The sequence below is a fragment of the Balaenoptera acutorostrata genome, chromosome 2 (assembly GCF_949987535.1).
Source record: "Balaenoptera acutorostrata chromosome 2, mBalAcu1.1, whole genome shotgun sequence".
NCBI lineage: Eukaryota > Metazoa > Chordata > Mammalia > Artiodactyla > Balaenopteridae > Balaenoptera > Balaenoptera acutorostrata.
The window spans coordinates 98,175,064-98,199,123 of record NC_080065.1 but is presented as its reverse complement, the minus strand read 5'-3'; the positions used below and the strand labels follow the sequence as shown (position 1 = coordinate 98,199,123).

The following is a 24,060-nucleotide window of genomic DNA, read 5'->3' as shown; positions in this document are numbered from 1 at the left end:
AAAAAAAAAAGATGCTTGATTTTTACTTTATATATTCAACAGTTTCCAGAAGTATGATTGTTTAAAAATACAAATCTATAGGATAAAGTATAGGTCTCTTAAGTGACGCACCAACAGTGATTAATTCTGAACTGTGATAGGATAAGCTTGATGACTGTTTTACACTGGTGGCTTTATATAAATACCATGTGTACCAGGAAAAACCTTTTTTTTTACTGTTAATTCAATAATTGTATTATGTGTAGGACACAGTTACTGCTTTATCTTTTGTTAACAGGTTGTGAATCTTCTCTTTGAAATTAAATTCTAAATCCAGCTTTCTGTTCATTGTTCACAGCATCACAACGGAGATCTTTGGGGTGGAGAGGTAGAAAATGCTTTATTGCTTGTGTGGCCGCAGGCAGTATAGTGTTAGATTTAAATCAAATAACTTTATATAGATAAAGTTTTTTTAAAAATAAACATCAGTGGTCAAGTCTTCAAAATCATGTAGAAAGTGAACAAATTTGGCTGGCATGACTTAAAGGTCAACAGGACTAAATTTCCAAGCAATTTCTGATGTTTTAAAATGGAGCTCTGATTATTAGTGCTTGCATTTTGCCATGTATACACACACACACACACACACACACACACACACACACACACACACATATCCATGATGGGATATTTTTAAAGAAAATGACATCCCCTTGTTTTTTTTTAATGTTACCTTAAAAATGCTTTACATTTACTTAGTGGAACAAAGATTACGTTAACAGCCATATTACCCTTTGGGAGGTTAAATAAGCCAGTACTTTCTTCTGTATTTAAAAATTTACTTAAAGGTACTGATAATTTTTGTAGTTAATACCATAATCTTTGCTTGTTTGTGCATATGGTGTATTTTTTGTTTTTATTTTAAGGTATTTGGGATCAGAGTTTTAACAGTCAGGTCTCACTTGTGGGTAAATAATGTACATTGCTTCTGTGTGAAAGGTGGGCCAACCCATTTTATTAAAATAATTTTTTTTTTTTACTCCAGTTGACATTTAAAGTAAAATTGGCTACTTTTTTTCAGGAATGCTGGTGATACCTTAAATTTTAGTGGAGAAAATAAACACCTGAAATGTATCCCTTTTCTGGTTTCCTCACCTTCTTCTACATGCCTCGATTTTAAAATCTTACAGCCACTTCTAGAAGCCACATGTAATCCATTCTCTTACAGGCTTTAGTGAGTCCCTGAGAATTTTAAGTGTTGAAATTTAATAAGTAGGAGGAAAGATAGGAACAGTTTGCTTAAAAAATTACCTTGTTACCTACTTTTGATTCAGAGGGTAGTCGAGAAAAAGTTTTTGCAGTTTGAAAATGCTAATACTCAAAGGGTAAATGTAACTCATAGGCATCAGATGGTCAGAATGTGGAAGCATTAAGGTGGAAGCATAAGGCATCAGCCCAATGCACAACACCAGGAAGCCCAACATGAGGGTCCAGCATGAGGAGAAATAGTCTACTTAACGTGTCCAGGTGGTAACAGTGGGGAAGTTGTTTGCAGCCAGGATATGGGAGAAGTTGCAGCTGTCACAGGTTTGGAACCTGTTATGAATTGACTCTCTTTGTTTTGAAATACTTTATTATTCTCTTTGATCATTTAAACGGTAAAACATATGATGGAAAGCTGACTTTTTGGGGGGGATTTGCTATAAACGAGTTTGAAATTTTTTTGGCGTCTTCATTTTATAATTGTGTCATGGTTTATGCTTAACTAGTTTAATCTGTCTTTGAAGTTAAAGGTATGGGGGAAAGAATTGATTCTGTGAGGTGGCAGTGTTCAGATAATTAGCAACTATTATTGACCCCGCAAATGGAGTTTGACATAGAAAATTGCATTGCTTGGCCTATATTGCTTCTTTACCTTTCTAAGACATCATTACTTTTTTCCCCATTATATCATGCTACTGGGTAGTACTGCCCCATAGACCTTTCTATAATCATAGAAATGTTTGACCCTGCACCATACAAGATGGTAGCCACTAGCCATATGTGGCTCTTGAGAATTTTAAATGTGGGTACTACAACTAAGGAAATGAATTTTAAATTAAATTTTAATTAAATTTAAATAGCCACATTTGGCTAATGTTTACTATATTAGCAGAGTTATAGAGAAATATTGATTCTGTTATGTTTTATTCTTAGTTCTACCGTCTTGATTTTTTTCCATCCAGCTTACTTCCCAGAGTATCCTTAGATCTGTCCTGTTTTCTTTATTGCCCTGAATATATATTCTGTTGATTGTTTTTATGAAAACAATGGTAGAAGTTAAGACAGATGAAATAAAAGCTCTTTAGCAGATATATTGATTTAATATTTTGTCTGATATAAGAAGTTCAGTGTGATGCTTTACACCTTGTTTTTTTTTTTATTATAAAAACAAGTTAAAAGAGGTTTACAGAAAAGGGATAAAACTTTTTTTCTGAAATTTCTGAACATGAGGCCAAAATCTGGGTGTCACCAGTGTATAGTGTTAAAGTGTGATTTTACTGGCATAATTTACTTTTGTTTTTCCCCATGACTTAATTGATCACAATCTTCTATTCATAAAACCAATAATTCATTTTTTTAAAAACATTGACTGTTGAGATTAGTTATCCATTTTAATTTCTATCACCTAGTTCATGTGTGGAAGCATGCAATTAAATATGAATTTCCATTTGTTTAAACTTGACCACTGTACTATATCACTTCCAGAATTATTTGGCTTGTTTTTTCACTAAACAAAATTTTCATTGGCATGTGTTTTAAAAGTAGCTCTGGTGCTTATTTTATTATGTGCCTGCTGTGCTGTGAAATATCTTGTATTGCATGTTTTTAGAATTATTACAAGAGTATATTTTATGTAGGATTTTCAAGTGTTTATGGGGCAGCTTTTTTTGTATGCTTTTTTGGGTATATTTTAAAATGTGAAGGTTAAAAATATCTTTAAATATTTTGAAAATATTTAAAATTTAAAATAGTGCAGCTGCATGTTTGTTGCATAAGTAGCTTTGGGGGCCTAATGCCACTTTGCATGGTGTAAAGTCTCTTCAAATGAATAATATCGTGGGCTGATCACTAAATTTTACCTGTAGTGATTTATGTAGTGATATGCCAGACATCTTTTAAGACAGTCTTCAGTGATGATAGTAGTGTTGCCAAGGCAATATTAATATAGCTGTTTAGAGACCTTTTCTAAATGTTGTATACTAAGTTTAACCATTCACTTTTGGTACTGGATACATAGTAGTATGAAAGAAGGCTGTAGGTTAAAAAGTTTGTGTTTATATTTAGGAAGTTATTTTGTGGGCAACCAAGGCTACATACTCAAATTTATACAGAAGAGGAGGGAACATGATAGGCATACACCTGTGTTAAACAGACCACCCCAGATTCTTGTGAACCTGTGGGTAAGGACTGTCATGCCTTGGTTTCTTGATTTGTTAAAATCAGGATAATACTGAAGAAGAGTGTGATGTTTAAGGTCATTCATTGTATTATTTATATATTGTAAAGTTATCTGTAATTTTTTTGGTGTATCTTCTGGCTTACTGAATTAAATAATCTTAATGATTCTTTTTTTCAGGTCGTAAGAAGATATTAAATGGTTGGTTCCTCTTAAAGTCACTAGATTCTAGATCTATGAATGAGCTTTTTACTCTTTTATAGATTGCACTCAATTAACTAATGATTTTGCCTACTGAATTTTCTAGATAAAACAATACTACAGTGGGATACCCTCTCTTGCGGTGGTTCTTAACAGTTTTGTGGTCACATATTCTTTTGAGAACCTGATAAAAGCTATGGGTTGTTTAACCAGAAAATATGTATGGATACATACATGCAAAATTTTGCATATAATTTCAAATAGTTTACCAAACTATTTGAATCTTCCTGGAGTCAGTCGATGGACCCTGGCTGGTTTAAGGACTCTTGCTCTTTTATGTATAAACTCAGTTCCTATCAATGAGCCAAGGCTGTGTTCATTTAAATGCAAGCCAGATTCCTTTGGGAATGATACATGAAATTATCTATAAATGTTAATTGTATAATTTCAAAAGATCTTGACCCTGTGTAGTATTGTATTATATGTTTTGTCCACATATCTGTTTGATTTAATATGGTTTTTATATGGGATTTATTATAGAATAATTTCATTCCTTTTTGATTTGATCACTGTTTAATAACTTGGGCTTATCTTTTGTATGCCAAGGAAAAGCCATTTAAAAAAAAGCATTTTCAGTACATAAATTGATTTATATGGGGCCACTTTGAGTATTATGTTTTTGCAATATATTTGTAGATATGTATCTTTCCAAAACATGACTCCTTAGTTTTCATTCTATCCATTTTCCTACTGATGTAACTAAACAAGGACTTAACTGATTACACAGGCTGGAAGCGCAATTCATTGACTCCTAGGACAACTACTTTTCCTTGTCCTGGCTGTGAACATGATGTGGATCTTGGAGAACGGGGAATCAACGGTCTGTTTCGAAATTTCACTTTGGAAACTATTGTTGAAAGGTATCGTCAGGCAGCCAGGGCAGCCACGGCCATTATGTGTGACCTTTGTAAACCACCACCTCAAGAATCCACAAAAAGTTGCATGGACTGTAGTGCAAGCTACTGCAATGAATGCTTCAAAATTTATCATCCTTGGGGTACTGTAAAAGCGCAGCATGAGTATGTGGGCCCAACTACGAATTTTAGACCCAAGGTAAGTGAAGTTTCTATTAAGTTAGAGTATTAAACTTAATATGATAAGATAAATTGTAACAAGTCTAGAACCTGACAGTAAGAAGGGAAATAACTTTAAAAGCTGGAACAAGAAATTAAGGCCTAGTAGTTGGAGTTATTTAGTATGTTGCTAAACATCCCCAGAGCTTAGAAGGCAATATTATGGTTCACTCTATTACAATACATTGTGATACAATACAATATATGAATGTTTGTAATGATAACTGAGTAAGAGAGGAAAGGTGATGTCAGATATACTCTCTAAGATTGAAATGGTTAAAGTTAAAAAGCTTTTGTGCTTTAATATGATAAATCCATAATTGTCTAAAAGATGTGATTGGGAAACATTCTGACATTTTTGGTTACCTAAAATTGTATTATGAATAAATAAGAGTAACTACAGCCTAATAGTTTGAAGCTTATGATATAATGGTTATATAGTATTTGAAGTGGAATTTGCATTTCTTAAATATTCTGGGTAATTTCTATAGTAACATACAGAAGAACTTTATGAATGAATGAAGTTATAGATGAAACAAAATAGTGAATAGTGTAATTCACTATAGTCAAATTCTAAAGAGGTGTCTCATCCTATAGAATATTTGCCTTATAATTTTGAGTTCTTACATTCCTTGCAGAAAGCCTGACTTTATATTCTATTTTAAATGTAATGGCTTTGAGAATGTAGGAACCTGGACATGCTTAGAAATTTGAAATCTTTTCCAGTTTTTCTCCTGGAGCTACACATTGGTATTAGGACTTTTTATAATGGAATTAAAAAAAAATTTCTCTTAAGTTATCAGACCAGTTGTAGTTGCTTAAAATCTAATCTTTTGGAATAATGGGCAGCTTTTTGATTTCCATTAACACACTAGTTTAAAAGAATCCTCCTTCTTTTCCAAATGAAAACAGCTATATTATGTAAAAATTCAGTGTAACTATGATGATAGTTTACAGAGTAAACAAAAAGGTAGAAACTTAAATCAGGAGAACACAGTTCTAAATTTGGTCAATGTGTGTGCAATCAATATGTAAAAGCAAACATCTGGAAGCTTATAAAGTGTTCCAAGATCATTAAGAATTTACGTAGTCATTATGATCAGTGGACCTTTCTAGCTTGTTTAAGCATTTCACTTAAGTCTTATAGGAAGTAAATTTTTCTCTTCTTATCACCAAGTTTAGAGGAAATAACAAATAATTAATTGACCATTTGAACCCTCAAATTGAAAAACAGTAATTCTAATGTAGAGAATTCTCATGTAATGTACCAAATGCTTTTATTTCTTTTTACACTTTCATTACTTTAAATGACTTTATTTAGTGATATCATAAAGCAAATCTTTGTGTTTTGGGACTTTATCCAATTACTTGAAATCTTTTGAGTGCCATGTAAGCTAAGAAGACCCTTAATCCCACTTTTATTCTTTATTCAATAGATTTTAATGTGCCCAGAACATGAAACGGAGAGAATAAATATGTACTGTGAATTATGTAGGAGGCCAGTTTGTCATCTCTGTAAGTTGGGTGGTAATCATTCCAACCACCGTGTAACCACTATGAGCAGTGCCTACAAAACCTTAAAGGTAGAACTTACTTTTAGAACTAAATTTTGATCCTTTATAACTTTAGAACTTTAACTTTTTCTGTATAAAATCATATTGTGCATATTGTGTGGTCTGTTTTACTGAAATGAGTTAATAATCTAAAGTGTTACTTAATGATTAATATTAGGTTGTTAGTATTTCTGACCAGGGAACTCTTTGTCCTACTGATATCTAGTTCTGAGGAAAGAGAGGGATGAAGGACACTTCATTATGATCCATCCCTACATGAGCCCAATGCCACGACATTGAGTGTGGTTATGGGAGTGACACACTTTGAAGGGTAGTAGCTGTTTTAAGACACTTGATTCTTATTGCTGCCAATAGAATTAGTATAAACATTTTTGTTTATTCTGGTGGGTTCCAGCTAAAACTATTTACTGTCTGTTAACCTTATACATGGTCCTTTTAAAACTTTCAAATTTGATAATCTACAGCCAAGTAGGCAGTGGAATAATGCTATTTTTTTTGTTTCATTCTTTTTTCCTTTTTAAAAGGGAATCAATTCATTTATAAATCTACTACCCATTTAAATTTTTGATTCCTTTAACAATATGTGTATGCATTTTTTGACCTGTATCTATTTTGCATCTATACATACAGTTTCATATTTTGTATTTTGTATGTCTGACGTGCTCAGTCCTCCCTCTACATTGAACACATGGGTTACAAGTATTGTTGTTTTATTGTCTGTCCTCATTTACTAATTCTGTTATCTGTGTCATTACTAGGTCAATTTTGACTGATTTTTCTTATCATTATGAGTTGTATTCCCCTCCTCCTTTGCAAGCCTGCCAACTTTTGATTGGCTGCCAGGTATTGTAAAGCTTACCTTGTTGGGCAGTGGATATTTTTATATTCCTAAAGATATTCTTGAGTTTTTTTCTGTTGTGTGATTAAGTTAGAACAATTTGTTCCTTTTTGGTCTTGCTGTTAAGCTTTGTTAGGACAGAGCAGCATTTTGTTCTAGGACTAATTTTATGTGATTATTGAAGTAAAGCCATTTGTTTACTCTTCCCAATGCCCTATGAATTTTGAGGGTTTTTTTAGTCTGGCTGGTGGGGAACAGGCACTATTTCCGGCATGTGTGAGCTCTGAAACTGTTCCTTCTAATTCTTTTGGGTGATACTTGCCCTGTCCTGTGGCAATTTCCTCACACATAAAAATTGATCAAAGCTCATATGAATAAGCAAGGGGGCTGCTTGGTAAATCTCTGGAGTTCTTTCTCTTTATGGCCACCTGTTCTTAGGTGTCATGTTTTATAAACTCTGGCCTCCCCAGACTCCCAGCTTCATCGCCTCATCTCACGGGAGATCCTGGGCCCCATTTGAGTTCTCTGCACCAGGCCTGGGAAGCCTTCTCCTGACAATAAGCTGAGAGCAATCATAGGCTCATCTTGTTTCCCATCCCTCAGGGACACTGTTTTTTGTTTCTTGATGTCCAGTGTCTTGAGAGCTGTTTCATTTATTCTGTTAGGTTTTTTTAGTTGTTTCAAGTGGGTGAGTAAATCCAGTCTCTGTTTCTCTGTTGTGCCTCACAGTGGCAATAACACTGTTTGCTAATTTTAACTTTGACACCTTTTTTGTTTGTTTCTTATTGGTTGGATATTATATAAGTTGTCCAAAATTTTTTTTTCTGTTACTTGGAATCAATATTTGACAATAGCATACACTTAAGTTATCCTTTGCCTTGTTGTTAATTTCTCCCATTTATGTTTCACACTTTTAAAAATGAGACTCCATAATGGATTTTTCAATTTATTCACTTTTTAGTAAGAGTAAAATTATTCAGTTTTGCTGAAAGTAGCAAACAGATCTCCTTAGATCTTCCTTTTTACTTGTTTTAGATTGTAAGCCAGAGGCCTTCATGATCTAGGTGACATAGGTTTATAATATCATTTTCATTTTTACTCACTTGAGTGTTGCAGGGAGAGAGCTCAAACTCTGCTGGGTGTTAGAATCACCTGGAACACTTGGTAAAACTATGGAAGCCAGGCCTGTACTACTTTAATGACCTTGGGCCTCTGTGTTCTTTATGGACACTCAGGAGACTGATGCACACCAGCATTTGAGAACCACTGCTCTAGAGGAAGCTTTGAGCAACTTTGGGGTCCTTGAGAATTTAGCCTCTGATCAGTTCCTAGAGAACTGGGGTCCTAATAGGACTAAAGGATTTAAACCTGCTTCTCACGTTAGATGAACTTCCTGGATAAAATGCCTAGTATCAGTGTCTGGTGCATATACTTTTTGGAGGATTATGAATAAATGGACCACTGATTCTTGGTTAAGACAGATCTAGTCTTAACACAGACTGCCTAAGTTTAAGGGGACTGAGAAGACTGGAGCCGTCTCAGATAAAGGCTGTGGTTGGCCAGAGGCTTGGTTTAAGCATCACAGCTCACTGGAACCACTTAGACCTTGGACGGTGTTTCTGAATTCTGTCCTCTATTCTTCTCTAGCCTATTTAGCACTGTTAACTTAAGCTGTTTCAGAACTAAGCCCTCCTTCAGTTTAAATGGCCAAATTCCTTTCTTTGCTACTATAGCTAAAAAGAGTGCCAGCACTCATACCCCGTAGGTCTGGTCCTAACATGGGCCTGACAGCGGTGGTATCGGAGGAACTATCATCTTCCTTGCAGCTTGGTGCTGAGGAAGCACCTCTCAGCCTGTGACATCATGGTTAATGTGTGGTGAGGAGGTTTCTAGTTCAGCTGTTGACTATGTGATATTTGTACTCAGTGAGCTTTGGTTTCCTCATCTGTAAAATGCTGGATTAAAATGCAGGATTTTAATGTCTCTTCCTGTCCTTAACATCCTATGATTTCCTTCTTGGTCCCGTCGTGCCTTGAGTTCTCAGAAATCTTGTTCCTCTGCCTAACAGGTCTTTCCTCTGTCCCTCCAGTGAGCCATCAAGGAAACTCGCTGGGTCTGATTGCTGGGTGTCCCAAAGAGTTAAAGATGGGCCATGCTGGAGACCTGTCACTTTGATTTCTGCATACGTTCTCTTACCCTGTAACATGGTCTAAGTAAAAAAAGAGGACGATGATATAAGAAGGAGACTCACTTCTTTAATTCCTAAGAGCTTTGCCTCTCTTCTTCCTAACTCTTTTCAACCCTTAGTCACCAGTTGTGAGCAAGAAATGTTCAGATCCTCCTGTCAGGGCTACAGCATGGGAAGTGTTTTCTGGATGTTCTTATTCTTAGTCTCAGGATACATTGTCTCTTACTACTTTGTACCCCTGTGGTGCGTCAGGGTATTATTGTTTGTTTTTAAATGTATTTCAGGTATATTAATGTTTTCTGGGCTACACTAGTGATCTCACCAAAATCTATGACATTATCTCTATGATAAACTATACCAGTTTCAAAATGACTACTTTATGAACAAACTATTCAATAAGCTCTTGAAGTTACCTATTTTTATAAATCTGTGTTTTCATTATTGTGTATTGTGTAATTGTTTAATGAACATCTAGGCTGGGATGGACTATGAAGATTATTTTGGAAGGGTCTTTGTTGTTTTTCCTGTTGTGTGTGGGGTGTGTGTGTGTGAGAGTGAATTATAAAATCTGGTGGAAGACAACACTATTTGGATTGCTGCCCTTCCATTTACTTAGAAGCCTTGGGAGGAAGCATTCTGGGAGTGATGATGAGACAACAAAAATATGCCATTTGTGTATTCAGGAGTTTTTACTAATCTGAGCATCACTACCTTGTTCTTTTTTCTAACTGCTTCTAATCCCTCATGTATCTTTAGGCCTGTGTGCTCAAGGCCAGTGACTGTTTACCCTGGGTTAATAATGATAATCACCATTGTTGATTTTACTGTCTGTTCATCATAGGCTAGAGAAGAGGGTACTGTGTTAAAAGAAATTCTGGAAGGCCTTTGTTACACTTCTATTTCTGTTTCTAATATATTCCAATAGGAAAAGCTTTCAAAAGATATTGATTACCTTATTGGCAAGGAGAGCCAGGTGAAGAGTCAGATTTCTGAACTAAACTTGTTAATGAAAGAAACGGAGGTAAGTGATAAGCTGGTTTGCATATTTTTCATTTATTCATTTAGACATTCATTTATTCATTCATAAAATCCAGAGGGTATTATTTGAGCTGAGAGTACAAAGTTGTGTTAGATTTCACTCCTGCTTTTCTGGGACTAAGAAAACAAATGTAGGGCTTCCCTGGTGGCGCAGTGGTTGGGAATCTGCCTGCTAATGCAGGGGACACGGGTTCGAGCCCTGGTCTGGGAAGATTCCCACATGCCGCGGAGCAGCTGGGCCCGTGAGCCACAACTGCTGAGCCTGCGCGTCTGGAGCCTGTGCTCCGCAACAAGAGAGGCCGCGATAATGAGAGGCCCGCGCACCGCGATGAGGAGTGGCCCCCGCTTGCCGCAACTAGAGAAAGCCCTCGCACAGAAATGAAGACCCAACACAGCCAAAAGTAAATAAATAAATACATTAATTAATTAATTAAAAAAAAAAAAAAAGAAAACAAATGTAAAAAATAATGCTATGTGATCAGTGCTGATAGAGGTTGTGAGTAAATGATATTGGAACACAGAGGAAAGAATGACATTCTTTATGTGGCAGTTAACGAGTTCTCCAAAGTAGCAGTATAAGGAAAATAATAGCCTTTATGATTATCTGTAGCTTATAAAACTAACAGATTGCATTTGAAAAATGTACTATATGTCAATAGGACCAGGTTTATTTAAGTTTCCAGATACTCCGAAGTATATTCCTGTCACATATGTTCACCAAAAGACATGTATTAAGATGTTCTTAGCTGCATTATTTTGTGATAGCCACAAAATGGAAAGTACTCAAATGTTCATTAACAGTGGAATATAAATAGCAGTGAAGGATGAATATCTACAACTATGTGCAACAATGTAGATAAGTCTGGCACTAATATTGAAAGGAAGATGCCAAATACAAAGGAGTACATGCTGGGTGATTCCAAGACAGGTGAAACTAGACTGTGTTGTTCAGGATAGGAGTTATTGAAGAGAGGGAGGATTAGTGCCTGGAAAGGTTATAAGGGTGGCTTCTGGGATACTGGTAATATTGTTCAATCTGGATGCCGGTTACATGGGTGTAGTTGCAAAGCCTCATTGATCCTTACACTTATACGTACATTTTCCTCTTTGCATATTATACTTCAGTAAAAAATTTTAAAAACTGATAGCACTTTAAAAATATAGTAAGAGAGGATAGGACTGGGTTACTTTAAAATTCCTAATAGTCTTCACTGATTTTGATCCCTATTTCTTTTCTCTATTTGAAATAAACTGAAGAGCCATTACCCTTGATCACTTTATGTTTTGTAATTAAATATAAAAATATTCTGGCTAGTATGAGACTGTCATTTCTTACAAATTTTTTTCAAAAATGGGTTAAAATCATTGAAAAATTATGTGAATTAGCACCATATTACCAGTATTATTTTTTTTGAATTTTATTTCATTTATTTTTTTATACAGCAGATTCTTATTAGTCATCCATTTTATACACATCAGTGTATACATGTCAATCCAAATCTCCCAATTCATCACACCCCCACCCCCACCCACGGCTGCTTTCCCCCCTTTGTGTCCATACGTTTGTTCTCTACATCTGTGTCTCAACTTCTGCCCTACAAACAGGATCATCTGTACCATTTTTCTAGGTTAATGCATATATATATGTGTTAATATATGATACTTGTTTTTCTCTTTCTGACTTACTTCACTCTGTATGACAGTCTCTAGATTCATCCACGTCTCTACAAATGACCCAATTTCGATCCTTTTCATGGCTGAGTACTATTCCACTGTATATATGTACCACAACTTCTTTATCCATTTGTCTGTCGATGGGCATTTAGGTTGCTTCCATGACCTGGCTATTGTAAATAGTGCTGCAATGAACATTGGGGTGCATGTGTCTTTTTGAATTATGGTTTCCTCTGGGTATATGCCCAGTAGTGGGATTGCTGGGTCATATGGTAATTCTATTTTTAGTTTTTTAAGGAACCTCCATACCGTTCTCCATAGTGGCTGTATCAATTTACATTCCCACCAACAGTGCAAGAGGGTTCCCTTTTCTCCACACCCTCTCCAGCATTTGTTGTTTGTAGATTTTCTGATGATGCCCATTCTAACTGGTGTGAGGTGATACCTCTTTGTAGTTTTGATTTGCATTTCTCTAATAATTAGTGATGTTGAGCAGCTATTCATGTGCTTCTTGGCCATCTGTCTGTCCTCTTTGGAGAAATGTCTATTGAAGTCTTCTGCCCATTTTTTGATTGGGTTGTTTGTTTTTTTAATATTGAGCTGCATGAGCTGTTTATATACTTTGGAGATTAATCCTTTGTCTGTAGATTCGTTTGCAAATATTTTCTCCCATTCTGAGGGTTGTCTTTTCATCTTGTTTGTAGTTTCCTTTCTTTTGCAAAAGCTTTTAAGTTTCATTAGGTCCCACTTGTTTATTTTTGTTTTTATTTACATTACTCTAGGAGGTGGATCAAAAAAGATCTTGCTGTGATTGATGTCAAAGAGTGTTCTTCCTATGCTTTCCTCTAAGAGTTTTATAGTGTCCCGTCTTACATTTAGGTCTCGAATCCATTTTGAGTTTATTTTTGTGTATGGTGTTAGGGAGTGTTCTAATTTCATTCTTTCACATGTAGCTGTCCAGTTTTCCCAGCACCACTTATTGAAGAGGTTGTCTTTTCTCCATTGTATATCCTTGCCTCCTTTGTCATAGATTAGTTGACCATAGGTGCGTGGGTTTATCTCTGGGCTTTCTATCCTGTTCCATTGATCTATATTTCTGTTTTTGTGCCAGTACCATATTGTCTTGATTACTGTAGCTTTGTGGTATAGTCTGAAGTCAGGGAGTCTGATTCCTCTAGCTCCGTTTTTTTCCTCAAGATTGCTTTGGCTATTCGGGGTCTTCTGTGTATCCATACAAATTTCAAGATTTTTTTGTTCTAATTATGTAAAAAATGCCATTGGTAATTTGATAGGGATTGCATTGAATCTGTAGATTGCTTTGGGTAGTATAGTCATTTTCACAATATTGATTCTTCCAATCCAAGAAAATAGTATATCTCTCCATCTGTTGGTATCTTCTTTAATTTCTTTCATCAATGTCTTATAGTTTTCTGCATACAGATCTTATTTCTCCCTAGGTAGGTTTATTCCTAGGTATTTTATTCTTTTTGTTGCAATGGTGAATGGGATCGCTTCCTTAATTTCTCTTTCAGATTTTTCATCATTAGTACATAGGAATGCAAGAGATTTCTGTGCATTAATTTTGTATCCTGCACCTTTACCAAATTCATTGATTAGCTCTAGCAGTTTTCTGGTGGCATCTTTAGGATTCTCTATGTATAGTAACATGTCATCTGCTAACAGTGACAGTTTTACTTCTTCTTTTCCAATTTGTATTCCATTTATTTCTTTTTCTTCTGATTGCCGTGACTAGGACTTCCAAAACTATGTTGAATAATAGTGGTGAGAGTGGACATCCTTATCTTGTTCCTGATCTTAGAGGAAATGCTTCCAGTTTTTCACCCTTGAGAATGATATTTGCTGTGGGTTTGTCATATATGGCCTTTATTATGTTGAGGTGGGTTCCCTCTATGCCCACTTTCTGGAGAGTCTTTATCATAAATGGGTGTTGAATTTTGTCAAAAGCTTTTTCTGCATCTATTGAGATGATCATATGGTTTTTATTCTTCAATTTGTTAATATGGTGTATCACATTGATTGATTTGCATATATTGAAGAATCTTTGCATCCCTGGGATAAATTCCACTTGATCACGGTGTATGATCCTTTTAATGTGTTGTTGGATTCTGTTTGCTAGTATTTTGTTGAGGATTTTTGCATCTATATTCATCAGTGATATTGGTCTGTAATTTTCTTTTTTTGTAGTATCTTTGTCTGGTTTTGGTATCAGGGTGATGGTGGCCTCATAGAATGAGTTTGGGAGTGTTCCTTCCTCTGCAGTTTTTTGGAAGAGTTTGAGAAGGATGGGTGTTAGCTCTTTTCTAAACGTTTGATAGAATTCACCTGTGAAGCCATCTGGTCCTGGACTTTGTTTGTTGGAAGATTTTTTTTTAATTAATTAATTTTATTTTATTATTTATTTTTGGCTGCGTTGGGTCTTCGTTACTGCATGCAGTCTTTCTCTAGTTGCGGCGAGCGGGGGCTACTCTTCGTTGCGGTGTGTGGGTTTCTCATTGCGGTGGCTTCTCTTTTTGCGGATCACGGGCTCTAGGTGTGCGTGCTTCAGTAGTTGTGGCACATGGACTCAGTAGTTGTGGCTCTCGGGCTCTGGAGTGTAGGCTCAGTAGTTGTGGCACATGGGCTTAGTTGCTCCGCGGCATGTGGGATCTTACTGGACCAGGGCTCGAACCTGTGTCCCCTGCATTGGCAGGCGGATTCTTAACCACTCTGCCACCAGGGAAGCCCTGTTGGAAGATTTTTAATCACAGTTTCAATTTCATTGCTTGTGATTGGTCTGTTCATATTTTCTGTTTCTTCCTGGTTCAGTCTTAGAAGGTTATACCTCTCTAAGAATTTGTCCGTTTCTTCCAGGTTGTCCATTTTATTGGCGTAGAGTTGCTTGTAGTGGTCTCTGAGGATGCTTTGTATTTCTGCAGTGTCTGTTGTAACTTCTCTTTTTTCATTTCTAATTTTATTGATTTGAGTCCTCTCCCTCTTTTTCTTGATGAGTCTGGCTAATCGTTTATCAATTTTGTTTGTCTTCTCAAAGAACCAGCTTTTAGTTTTATTGATCTTTGCTATTGTTTTCTATTTCATTTATTTCTGCTCTGATCTTTATGATTTCTTTCCTTCTGCTAACCCTGGGTTTTGTTTGTTCTTCTTTCTCTAGTTCCTTTAGGTGTAAGATTAGGTTGTTTGTTTGGGATTTTTCTTGTTTCTTGAGGTAGGCTTGTATAGCTATAAACTTCCCCCTTAGAACTGCTTTTGCTGCATCCCATTGGTTTTGTATCATTGTCTTTTCATTATCATTTTTCTCTAGGTATTTTTTGATTTCCTCTTTGATTTCTCCAGTGATCTCTTGGTTATTTAGTAACATATTGTTTAGCCTCCATGTGTTTGTGTTTTTTACGTTTTTTTTCCCTGTAATTGATTTCTAATCTCATAGCGTTGTGGTCAGAAAAGATGCTTGATATGATTTCAATTTTCTTAAATTTACTGAGGCTTGATTTGTGACCCAAGATGTGATCCATCCTGGAGAATGTTCCATGTGCACTTGAGAAGAAAGTGTAATCTGCTGTTTTTGGATGGAATGTCCTATAAATGTCAATTAAATCTATCTAGTCTATTGTGTCATTTAAAGCTTGTGTTTCCTTATTAATTTTCTGTCTGGATGATATGTCCATTGGTATAAGTGAGGGGTTAAAGTGCCCCACTATTATTGTGTTACTGTCGATTTCTTCTTTTATAGCTGTTAGCAGTTGCTTTATGTATTGAGGTGCTCCTGTGATGGGTTCATATATATTTATAATTGTTGTATCTTCTTCTTGGATTGATCCCTTGATCATTATGTAGTGTCCTTCTTTGTCTCTTGTAATAGTCTTTATTTTAAAGTCTATTTTATCTGATATGAGTATTGCTACTCCACCTTTCTTTTGATTTCCATTTGCATGGAATATCTTTTTCCATCCCCTCACTTTCAGTCTGAATGTGTCCCTAGGTCTGAAGTGGGTCTCTTGTAGACAGCATATGTATGGGTCTTGTTTTTGTATCCATTCAGCAAGCCTGTGTCTTTTGGTTGGAGCATTTAATCCATTCACTTTTAACGTAATTATCGATATGTATGTTCCTATTACCATTTTCTTAATTGTTTTGGGTTTGTTTTTTAGGTTCTTTTCTTCTCTTGTGTTTCCCACTTAGGGAAGTTCCATTAGCATTTGTTGTAGAGCTGGTTTGGTGGTGCTGAATTCTCTTAGCTTTTGCTTGTCTGTAGAGCTTTTGATTTCTCCATCGAATCTGAATGAGATCCTTGGCGGGTAGAGTAATCTTGTTTGTCGGTTCTTCCCTTTCATCACTTTAAGTATGTCATGCTGCTCCCTTCTGACTTGTAGAGTTTCTGCTGAGAAATCAGCTGTTAACCTTATGGGAGTTCCCTTGTATGTCATTTCTCGTTTTTCCCTTGCTGCTTTCAATAATTTTCCTTTGTCTTTAATTTTTGCCAATTTGATTACTATGTGTCTCGGCATGTTTCTCCTTGGGTTTATCCTGTATGGAACTCTCTGCACTTCCTGGACTTGGGTGGCTATTTCCTTTCCCATGTTAGGGAAGTTTTATACTATAATCTCTTCAAATATTTTCTCAGGTCCTTTCTCTTTCTCTTCTCCTTCTGGGACCCCTATAATGCGAATGCTGTTGTGTTTAATATTGTCCCAGAAGTCTCTTATGCTGTCTTCATTTCTTTTCATTCTTTTTTCTTTATTCTATTCCGCAGCAGTGAATTCCACCATTCTGTCTTCCAGGTCACTTATCCGTTCTCCTGCCTCAGTTATTCTGCTATTGATTCCTTTCAGTGTATTTTTCATTTCAGTTATTGTGTTGTTCATCTCTGTTTGTTTGTTCTTTAATTCTTCTAGACATTTGTTAAACATTTCTTGCATCTTCTTGATGTTTGCCTCCATTCTTTTTCTGAGGTCCTGGATCATCTTCACTATCATTATTCTGAAATCTTTTTCTGGAAGGTTGCCTATCTCCACTTCATTTAGTTGTTTTTCTGGGGTTTTATCTTGTTCCTTCATCTGGTACATAGCCCTCTGCCTTTTCATCTTGTCTATCTTTCTGTGAATGTGGTTTTTGTTCCACAGGCTGCCGGATTGTAGTTCTTGCTTCTGCTGTCTGCCCTCTGGTGGATGAGGCTATCTAAGAGGCTTGTGCAAGTTTCCTGATGGGAGGGACTGGTGGTGGGTAGAGCTGGCTGTTGCTTTGGTGGGCAGAGCTCAGTAAATCTTTAATCCGATTTTCTGCTGATGGGTGGGGCTGGGTTCCCTCCCTGTTGGTTGTTTGGCCTGAGGCACCCCAACACTGGAGCCTGCCTACCCAGGCTCTTTGGTGGGGCTAATGGCGGACTCTGGGAGGGCTCACGCCAAGGAGTACTTCCCAGAACTTCTGCTGCCAGTGTCCTTGTCCTCATGGTGAGACATAGCCACACCCCGCCTCTGCAGGAGACCTTCCAACACTAGCAGGTAGGTCTGGTTCAGTCTCCTATGGGGTCACTGCTCTTTCCCACTGGTTCCTGATGTACACACTACTTTGTGTGTGCCCTCCAAGAGTGGAGTCTCTGTTTCCTCCAGTCCTGTCGAAGTCCTGCAATCAAATCCCACTAACCTTCAAAGTCTGATTCTCTAGGAATTCCTTCTCCCCTTGCCGGACCCCCAGGTTGGGAAGCCTGATGTGGGTCTCAGAACCTTCACCCCAGTGGGTGGACTTCTGTGGTTTAAGTGTTCTCCAGTTTGTGAGTCACCCACCCAGCAGTTATGGGATTTGATTTTACTGTGATTGCGCCCTCCTGCTGTCTCATTGTGGCTTCTCCTTTGTCTTTGGATGTGGGGTATCTTTTTTGGTGAGTTCCAGTGTCTTCCTGTCGATGATTGTTCAGCAGTTAGTTGTGATTCTGTTGTTCTTGCAAGAGGGAGTGAGAGTACATCCTTCTACTCCGCCATCTTGAACCAATCTCCATATTACCAGTATTGCTTTAATATTTTAAATATTATTTTTCTGATAGTCACTGATTGCATTTTCATGTAATTTAAAAGTAGGATTCTGTTTCTCGCATTTGTATCTGATTGACAAACTCTCTCAGTTTACTATAATCCCTGAACACATAGCACATTATCATCTGGATAGTAGGTTGCTTCAGGGATTGTGTCTGTGGTTATTTTAGATTTGTCTTTATTGGTTTTCTCAGTCAGGCTGCCTTTACTTCTGAGATAAGGAAACCCAGTGCTTGTTTTTGAGTTTGTCATTCAGTAGGTTGAAAACTGAGGAACTCAGTCATCAAGTATTCATGTAGGCATTGATGCCTTGGGATTCTGGAGAAATTATTTAACTCCTTCTTGTACCTTTGACCTAAGCTGCGTTTGTAGGCTTATCAGTAAGAATCTTCTGCACTAGAGAATTTGTCTCCATTCTTGAATTTTACTCAGTGAAGACTGTGACACTGTCTTTTTATCTATAATGATACTTAGCTGGAAAAAGTCTCCTCTTGATCTATGTATAATGATATTTCTGAACTTAATGTGATATGTCACTGAAATACTACCAGAATGTCACCACCCTCTGTTCTCTCCTCCTATCCTCCTTTTAAAAAATTGGCTGTTGAGGTTAGGAATCAGAGAAGGAAATCTGGAAAAAATTTCCTTTCATTTTAAATGTTGGCCAGAAGCCATTGGAAAAGGCGCAATGCACTTCTACCATATATTGTCAGCTTTTAAGAATGTTCTTGAAGACTCTTTTCTGTTGGCTGCTGCTATGAGTCTATTATGATAAATGCTTGTAAGTGCTTTGCTGGTCTTATTTTCAAAATCAGGTCAAGGTGTGATTTTGTGGACATTCAAAATGTTTAATAAGCACTATAGAGAGGATCATTTTTTGGCAAAGTACAGGAATAGCTATGTGTGCAGTGAAAATAATGTTTATTGAGAGTATGTGACATTTTGGTGGGCATTTTATGTAAATAATCTTTTTCAATCTTCAGAAAAACCTAAATGGTCTCTCTTACCCCTAGTTTTCAGAAAGGAAAAACTCAAGCATAAAAAAGTTAATTTGCATAACTTATAATTAAATCAATATTAATTAAATTACAGCTTAATTATAATTATATATAACTAAATATTAATTTGAAGAGAAGAGTTACATTTTTATTACTTAGTATAGGATGTAATTTTTTTGAGTTTCATAGCTGTGGGTTTAACTTTTTAAAAAATTGGTATATGGTAGAAAGGATAAAATTTCCTGAATTAGAAATGAATAAAAATAAATAAGTGCAAGATTGTATTTTCCTGTGTCTTTGGTTAAATCAGTTCATTTCTGCCTCAAGTTCCTTTGTATATAAATTGAATGTTGCTTTCTTATTTCATTGAATAAGTTGTTTATTGCTGGACTTTGGAGATTGAAAGCTTAAGGAAATATAGTATTATAAAATTACAAAGTATGTCTCAAAGTTGCTGATCATTCCTTAGTAAGCATATTTGATGCCAAATTATTGTTCCGAAAACATCAAGGAGTCAGACAAAATCTTTTTCTTTCCAGTATTTGGGTTCGTTTTGTTGAATTGCGACTCTTTCTTGAAAAGACATTTGGATTTAGCAGATGAGGTAACGCTTTGCTTGTTTTATAATAGTGTAATGGAGAGCGGGCTAAAGAAGAAGCAATTACACATTTTGAAAAGCTCTTTGAAATCCTAGGAGAGAGGAAATCATCTGTTTTGAAGGCAATTGATGCTTCTAAGAAACTAAGATTAGACAAATTTCAGACTCAAATGGAAGAGTATCAGGGGCTGCTAGAGAACAACGGACTCGTGGGATACGCTCAAGAAGTGCTGAAAGAGACAGATCAGTCTTGCTTTGTTCAGACCGCAAAACAGCTCCACCTCAGGTATTTAACTTTGAACTGACAGTCTCTCTCTAGCAGTGTCATTAAATGCTGCTTTATGTTTCAGCTGTAGCTCTGAGTGGTTCAGAGTGCTGTGTTATGTGCAGTATCTCTTGCTTCACTCTTAGCTTGAATGTTGAGTGAAGTTTTCTTTTGTTAATCTCATTGAAAATATTTAGTCTGATTTGCCTTTTTAAAGAATCATTTTTGTATAAAATATTTTATATCTGTCTGTAGAATACAGAAAGCTACAGAATCTTTGAAGAGCTTTAGACCTGCGGCTCAGACTTCTTTTGAAGACTACGTTGTTAATACATCTAAACAAACAGAACTTCTTGGAGAATTGTCCTTTTTCTCTAGTGGTGAGTTTTAGTAACAGCATACCTTCATGTTTTTAGTTTGAATTCACATTGTGTAGGAGAAACACAAATTCTCTTCAGTTTGACATTATAATGCAGCATCTCAGTTGCCCAGACCATCATACGCTAAAATCATATGCCATTTATGTTTTTATAACCATGTTTTTATGCACAGAAGCTAGATTCTTTTGGTTTGTATGTTTTTAAACATTGTGTGAATGGTACCACATTGTATGTATCTTTTTTTTGTAAATTATTTTTTTGAGAAATTAAGTTTAAGATAAATATTTGTTAATACATGAAGTTCTGGTTTACAGCTATATGTTAACTTTACAGTATTCCATTATGTAAGTAAGTTTCCCACTAAGAGACAGTCTGTTCCTGTTTTTTTATCTGTTGTAAGCAATGCTCTATTGAACATCTTTGTCAGTGTTTCTTTGTGCGTGTGTATGAGTTTCCCTAGGGCAGAAACCTAGAAATGATATCTCCAGGCTAACAATGACTCTAAGATGTTTAAGTGTTTACATTGCTGTATGAGTTTGCCAGGGCTGCCAAAACTAAATACCACAGACTGGGTGACATAACAACAGAAATTTAATTTCATAGGATTCTGGCAGTAAAAGGTTTTATTTATTTATTTATCTATCTATCTATCTATCAATCACACCTTGGGGCTTGCAGGATATTAGTTCCCCGACCAGGGATCAAACCCAGGTCCTTGGCAGTAAAAGCCCACATCTTAACCACTGGACCGCCAGGGAATTCCCGTTGGATTCTGGAGGCTAGAAGTCTGAGATGAAGCTGTCGTCAGGGTTGGTTTCTTCTGAGGTCTCTCTCCTAGGTGTGCACGTGGCCGTCTTCTCGTGTCTTCACGTGGTCTTCCCTCTATACATATCTGAGTCCAAATTTCCTCTTATAAGGACTCCAGTCCTATTAGTCATAGTGGACTAGGCTCCACCTTAACGACCTGTTTTTAATTGTGTTACTTCTTTAAAGACCCTCTCTCCAAATAAAGGCCCATTCTGAGGTACTAGGGCCTAGAACTTCAACATATGAGTTTTAGGGCGGGCAGCTCGGCCCCTAACATTTGCTTGTGTTTGTGTTCTGCTGCTCTGCAGCAGGGAGGTCTTCCGTTCCTTTTTTCTTCTCACCTTGTTCATCTCCCTCAGATTTCTCTTCTAATAATGGTGAACAATTACAGTCCTTGGAAAAGTACACTTACAGTTTAATTACTGTACAGGTATAGATGCATAGATTTGTATTCAGTCAAAGGAAATTTGTCTTGTTTAAAAGTTAAACACACTGAAGGGTTATTACTATGACCACCTTTCTCTTCCAATCAATACCTGAATCTCTGTCAGGTACATACTTTTCTTGTCTATTATGATGATCTTGTTTTTCCAAATATGTGGTGATATTTGAAATGCTGATTCTATTTCATGTACTGTACTTTCCTCTTTTTCCAAAATGTATACTTGAATTGTTTTTTATATACACGCTAGTTTACTTAGGAGTACAAGGTCCTCCCTTCCCTGGGGGTCCCAAAACAGTCTTTGGAAAAAGGAAGTTGAGTGTGGGTAATCTCGGGGTTATACCAGTGCGTAACGAAGGACCAGTAAAATGGGTGGGTCAGAATGGAAAGCTGCTGGTCACCCAGCTTCCTGCTGGTGGATGCTCTCCTCATGTTTTCCTGCACGCACGTAGAGCATTCCAGTCATGTTATTCTTTAACTAGCTTTTTTTTTTTAACTTTAAAATGTAGTTCGGATGGCTTTTCAGATCCCGTGGCTGCATAACATTCAGTTGCACAAATGCACACATAGACATACCTATGCTGTACATTGCTTGTACATAGCTGGAGGATAAGGAGAAGAGGGAGACTTCTTCTATTTCTCTGTGATTTGATATAAATATGTGTTTATTTATGTGTGCATGTGCATGTGTAACTCCTATAGCTTATTTTTACCATATGACCAAAGCAGTTAAGCTGTTTGGAATTTATTCTAAGGAAAAGATTATGAATATGCACAAAGATTTAGCTGTGATATTTTAATCATTGTATTTTTAGTGAGAAATTAGAAACATGTTTCTGAAAATAGTTAAATGTTGCTACAGTGGAATGCCACTGGGAGAAAAATACTGGCAGGAGCTACACAAAATTATTGTAGTGATAATCTTTGAGTTACTTAATTTGTGTGTGTTTTATGTAGTTTCTGATTTTCTTAAAAAAATATGTATCTTGTTTATACCAAGAAAAAGTCATTTAAATTGCTTTGCCAGACTTCCCTGGTGGTCCAGTGGTTAAGACTCCATGCTCCCAATGCAGGGGGCCTGGGTTCGATCCCTGGTCAGGGAACTGAATCCCACATGACGCAACTAAGAGTCCGCATGCTGCAACTAAAGATCCTGCACGCTGCAACGAAGATCCCGCATGCCCAACTAAGACCTGGTGCAGCCAAATAAATAAATAAATAAATAAATAAATTTTAAAATAAATAAATAAATTGCTTTGCAACTCTGTGGAAGATAATATGAAAGAAAACTATATAATGTTTTATTGAAGTTTGTTTATTATTATACTGACCAAACAGATTTAAAAGTATTTATTAAAATAATTTATAGGAGGACACATATTATAAATTTCAAGTCTAGGGTTGTTATTCAGTAGATGGAAATTGAAGAGTATGTGGTTAAAAATTTTGATTTATGGTGTTTCAGAATTAATATGTAAAGCTAAAATTGAGTTTTACTTATTTTGTCTGTCTTATTTTTCATTCTTGTTTCCCCTTTCAGTTATAAACATAAATATACCTTTTAAAATCTCAATTTACTTTCCTTTTTAAATTTTATTATGATAAAACTTACCCTGAGATCTAGCCTCTTAAATTTCTGGTATACAATACAGTATTGTTGTCTGTAGACACAAGTTGTACAGCACATCTCTAGAGCTTATTCATCTTGCTTAACTGAAACTTTATGCCTGTTGATTAATAAGCGCCCATTTCTCCCTGCTCCTCAGCCCCTGGTAACCACCATTCCAGTCTTTGATTTTATGAATTTGGCTACTTTAGATACCTCGCGAAAGTGGAATCACGCAGTCAGCATTTGTTTTTCTCTGTCTCACTTATTTCACTTAGCATGTCCTCAAAGTCCAACATCCTGTTGTATTTGCAGGATTTATTCTTTTTCTTATGCACAGTATGATAAGTGTAGAAAGTTCTTGAACAGCAGAGAAATCCTTTAAGTATTTTCAATAAATCATTTTTACTGAAATAAAAGGAAAAGTAAAGGTTCTGAAATAATATTTTAACACTGTTTTCTCTTTCGTACTTCTTTCAGGCATAGATGTGCCAGAGATCAATGAGCAACAGAGCAAAGTGTATAACAATGCTTGGATAAACTGGCACCATCCAGAAAAGGATAAAGCCGATAGCTATGTCCTCGAATATCGGAAGATTAATAGAGATGAGGAAATGTTGTCTTGGAATGAGATAGAAGTGTGTGGCACAAGTAAAGTCATTTCCGACCTTGAAAGTAATTGTAACTATGCTTTCAGAGTAAGAGCCTACAAGGGTTCAATCTGCAGTCCTTGCAGCAGGGAATTGATTCTTCATACTCCTCCAGCTCCAGGTATTGTGAATAGCGGGAATAAGAAAAGCATAGAGTTGGAAGAGACCATGATAAAAAATAAACCAGTTAACGTGTCCATGCAGAC

General features: G+C 36.3%; 1 protein-coding gene across 1 annotated transcript in view; it reads left to right on the top strand.

Annotated features, from left to right (window-relative positions):
- The window catches only part of TRIM36 (tripartite motif containing 36), a 37,924-nt gene that overhangs the window by 7,266 nt on the left and 6,598 nt on the right, over nucleotides 1-24,060 (top strand). Inside the window, exons 3-8 of the mRNA XM_028169012.2 lie at nucleotides 4,407-4,732; nucleotides 6,189-6,335; nucleotides 10,278-10,373; nucleotides 19,737-19,990; nucleotides 20,225-20,349; nucleotides 23,685-23,975. Of these exons, the coding sequence (XP_028024813.1) occupies nucleotides 4,407-4,732; nucleotides 6,189-6,335; nucleotides 10,278-10,373; nucleotides 19,737-19,990; nucleotides 20,225-20,349; nucleotides 23,685-23,975 (1,239 nt within the window). The remainder of the gene's footprint in view (nucleotides 1-4,406; nucleotides 4,733-6,188; nucleotides 6,336-10,277; nucleotides 10,374-19,736; nucleotides 19,991-20,224; nucleotides 20,350-23,684; nucleotides 23,976-24,060) is intronic.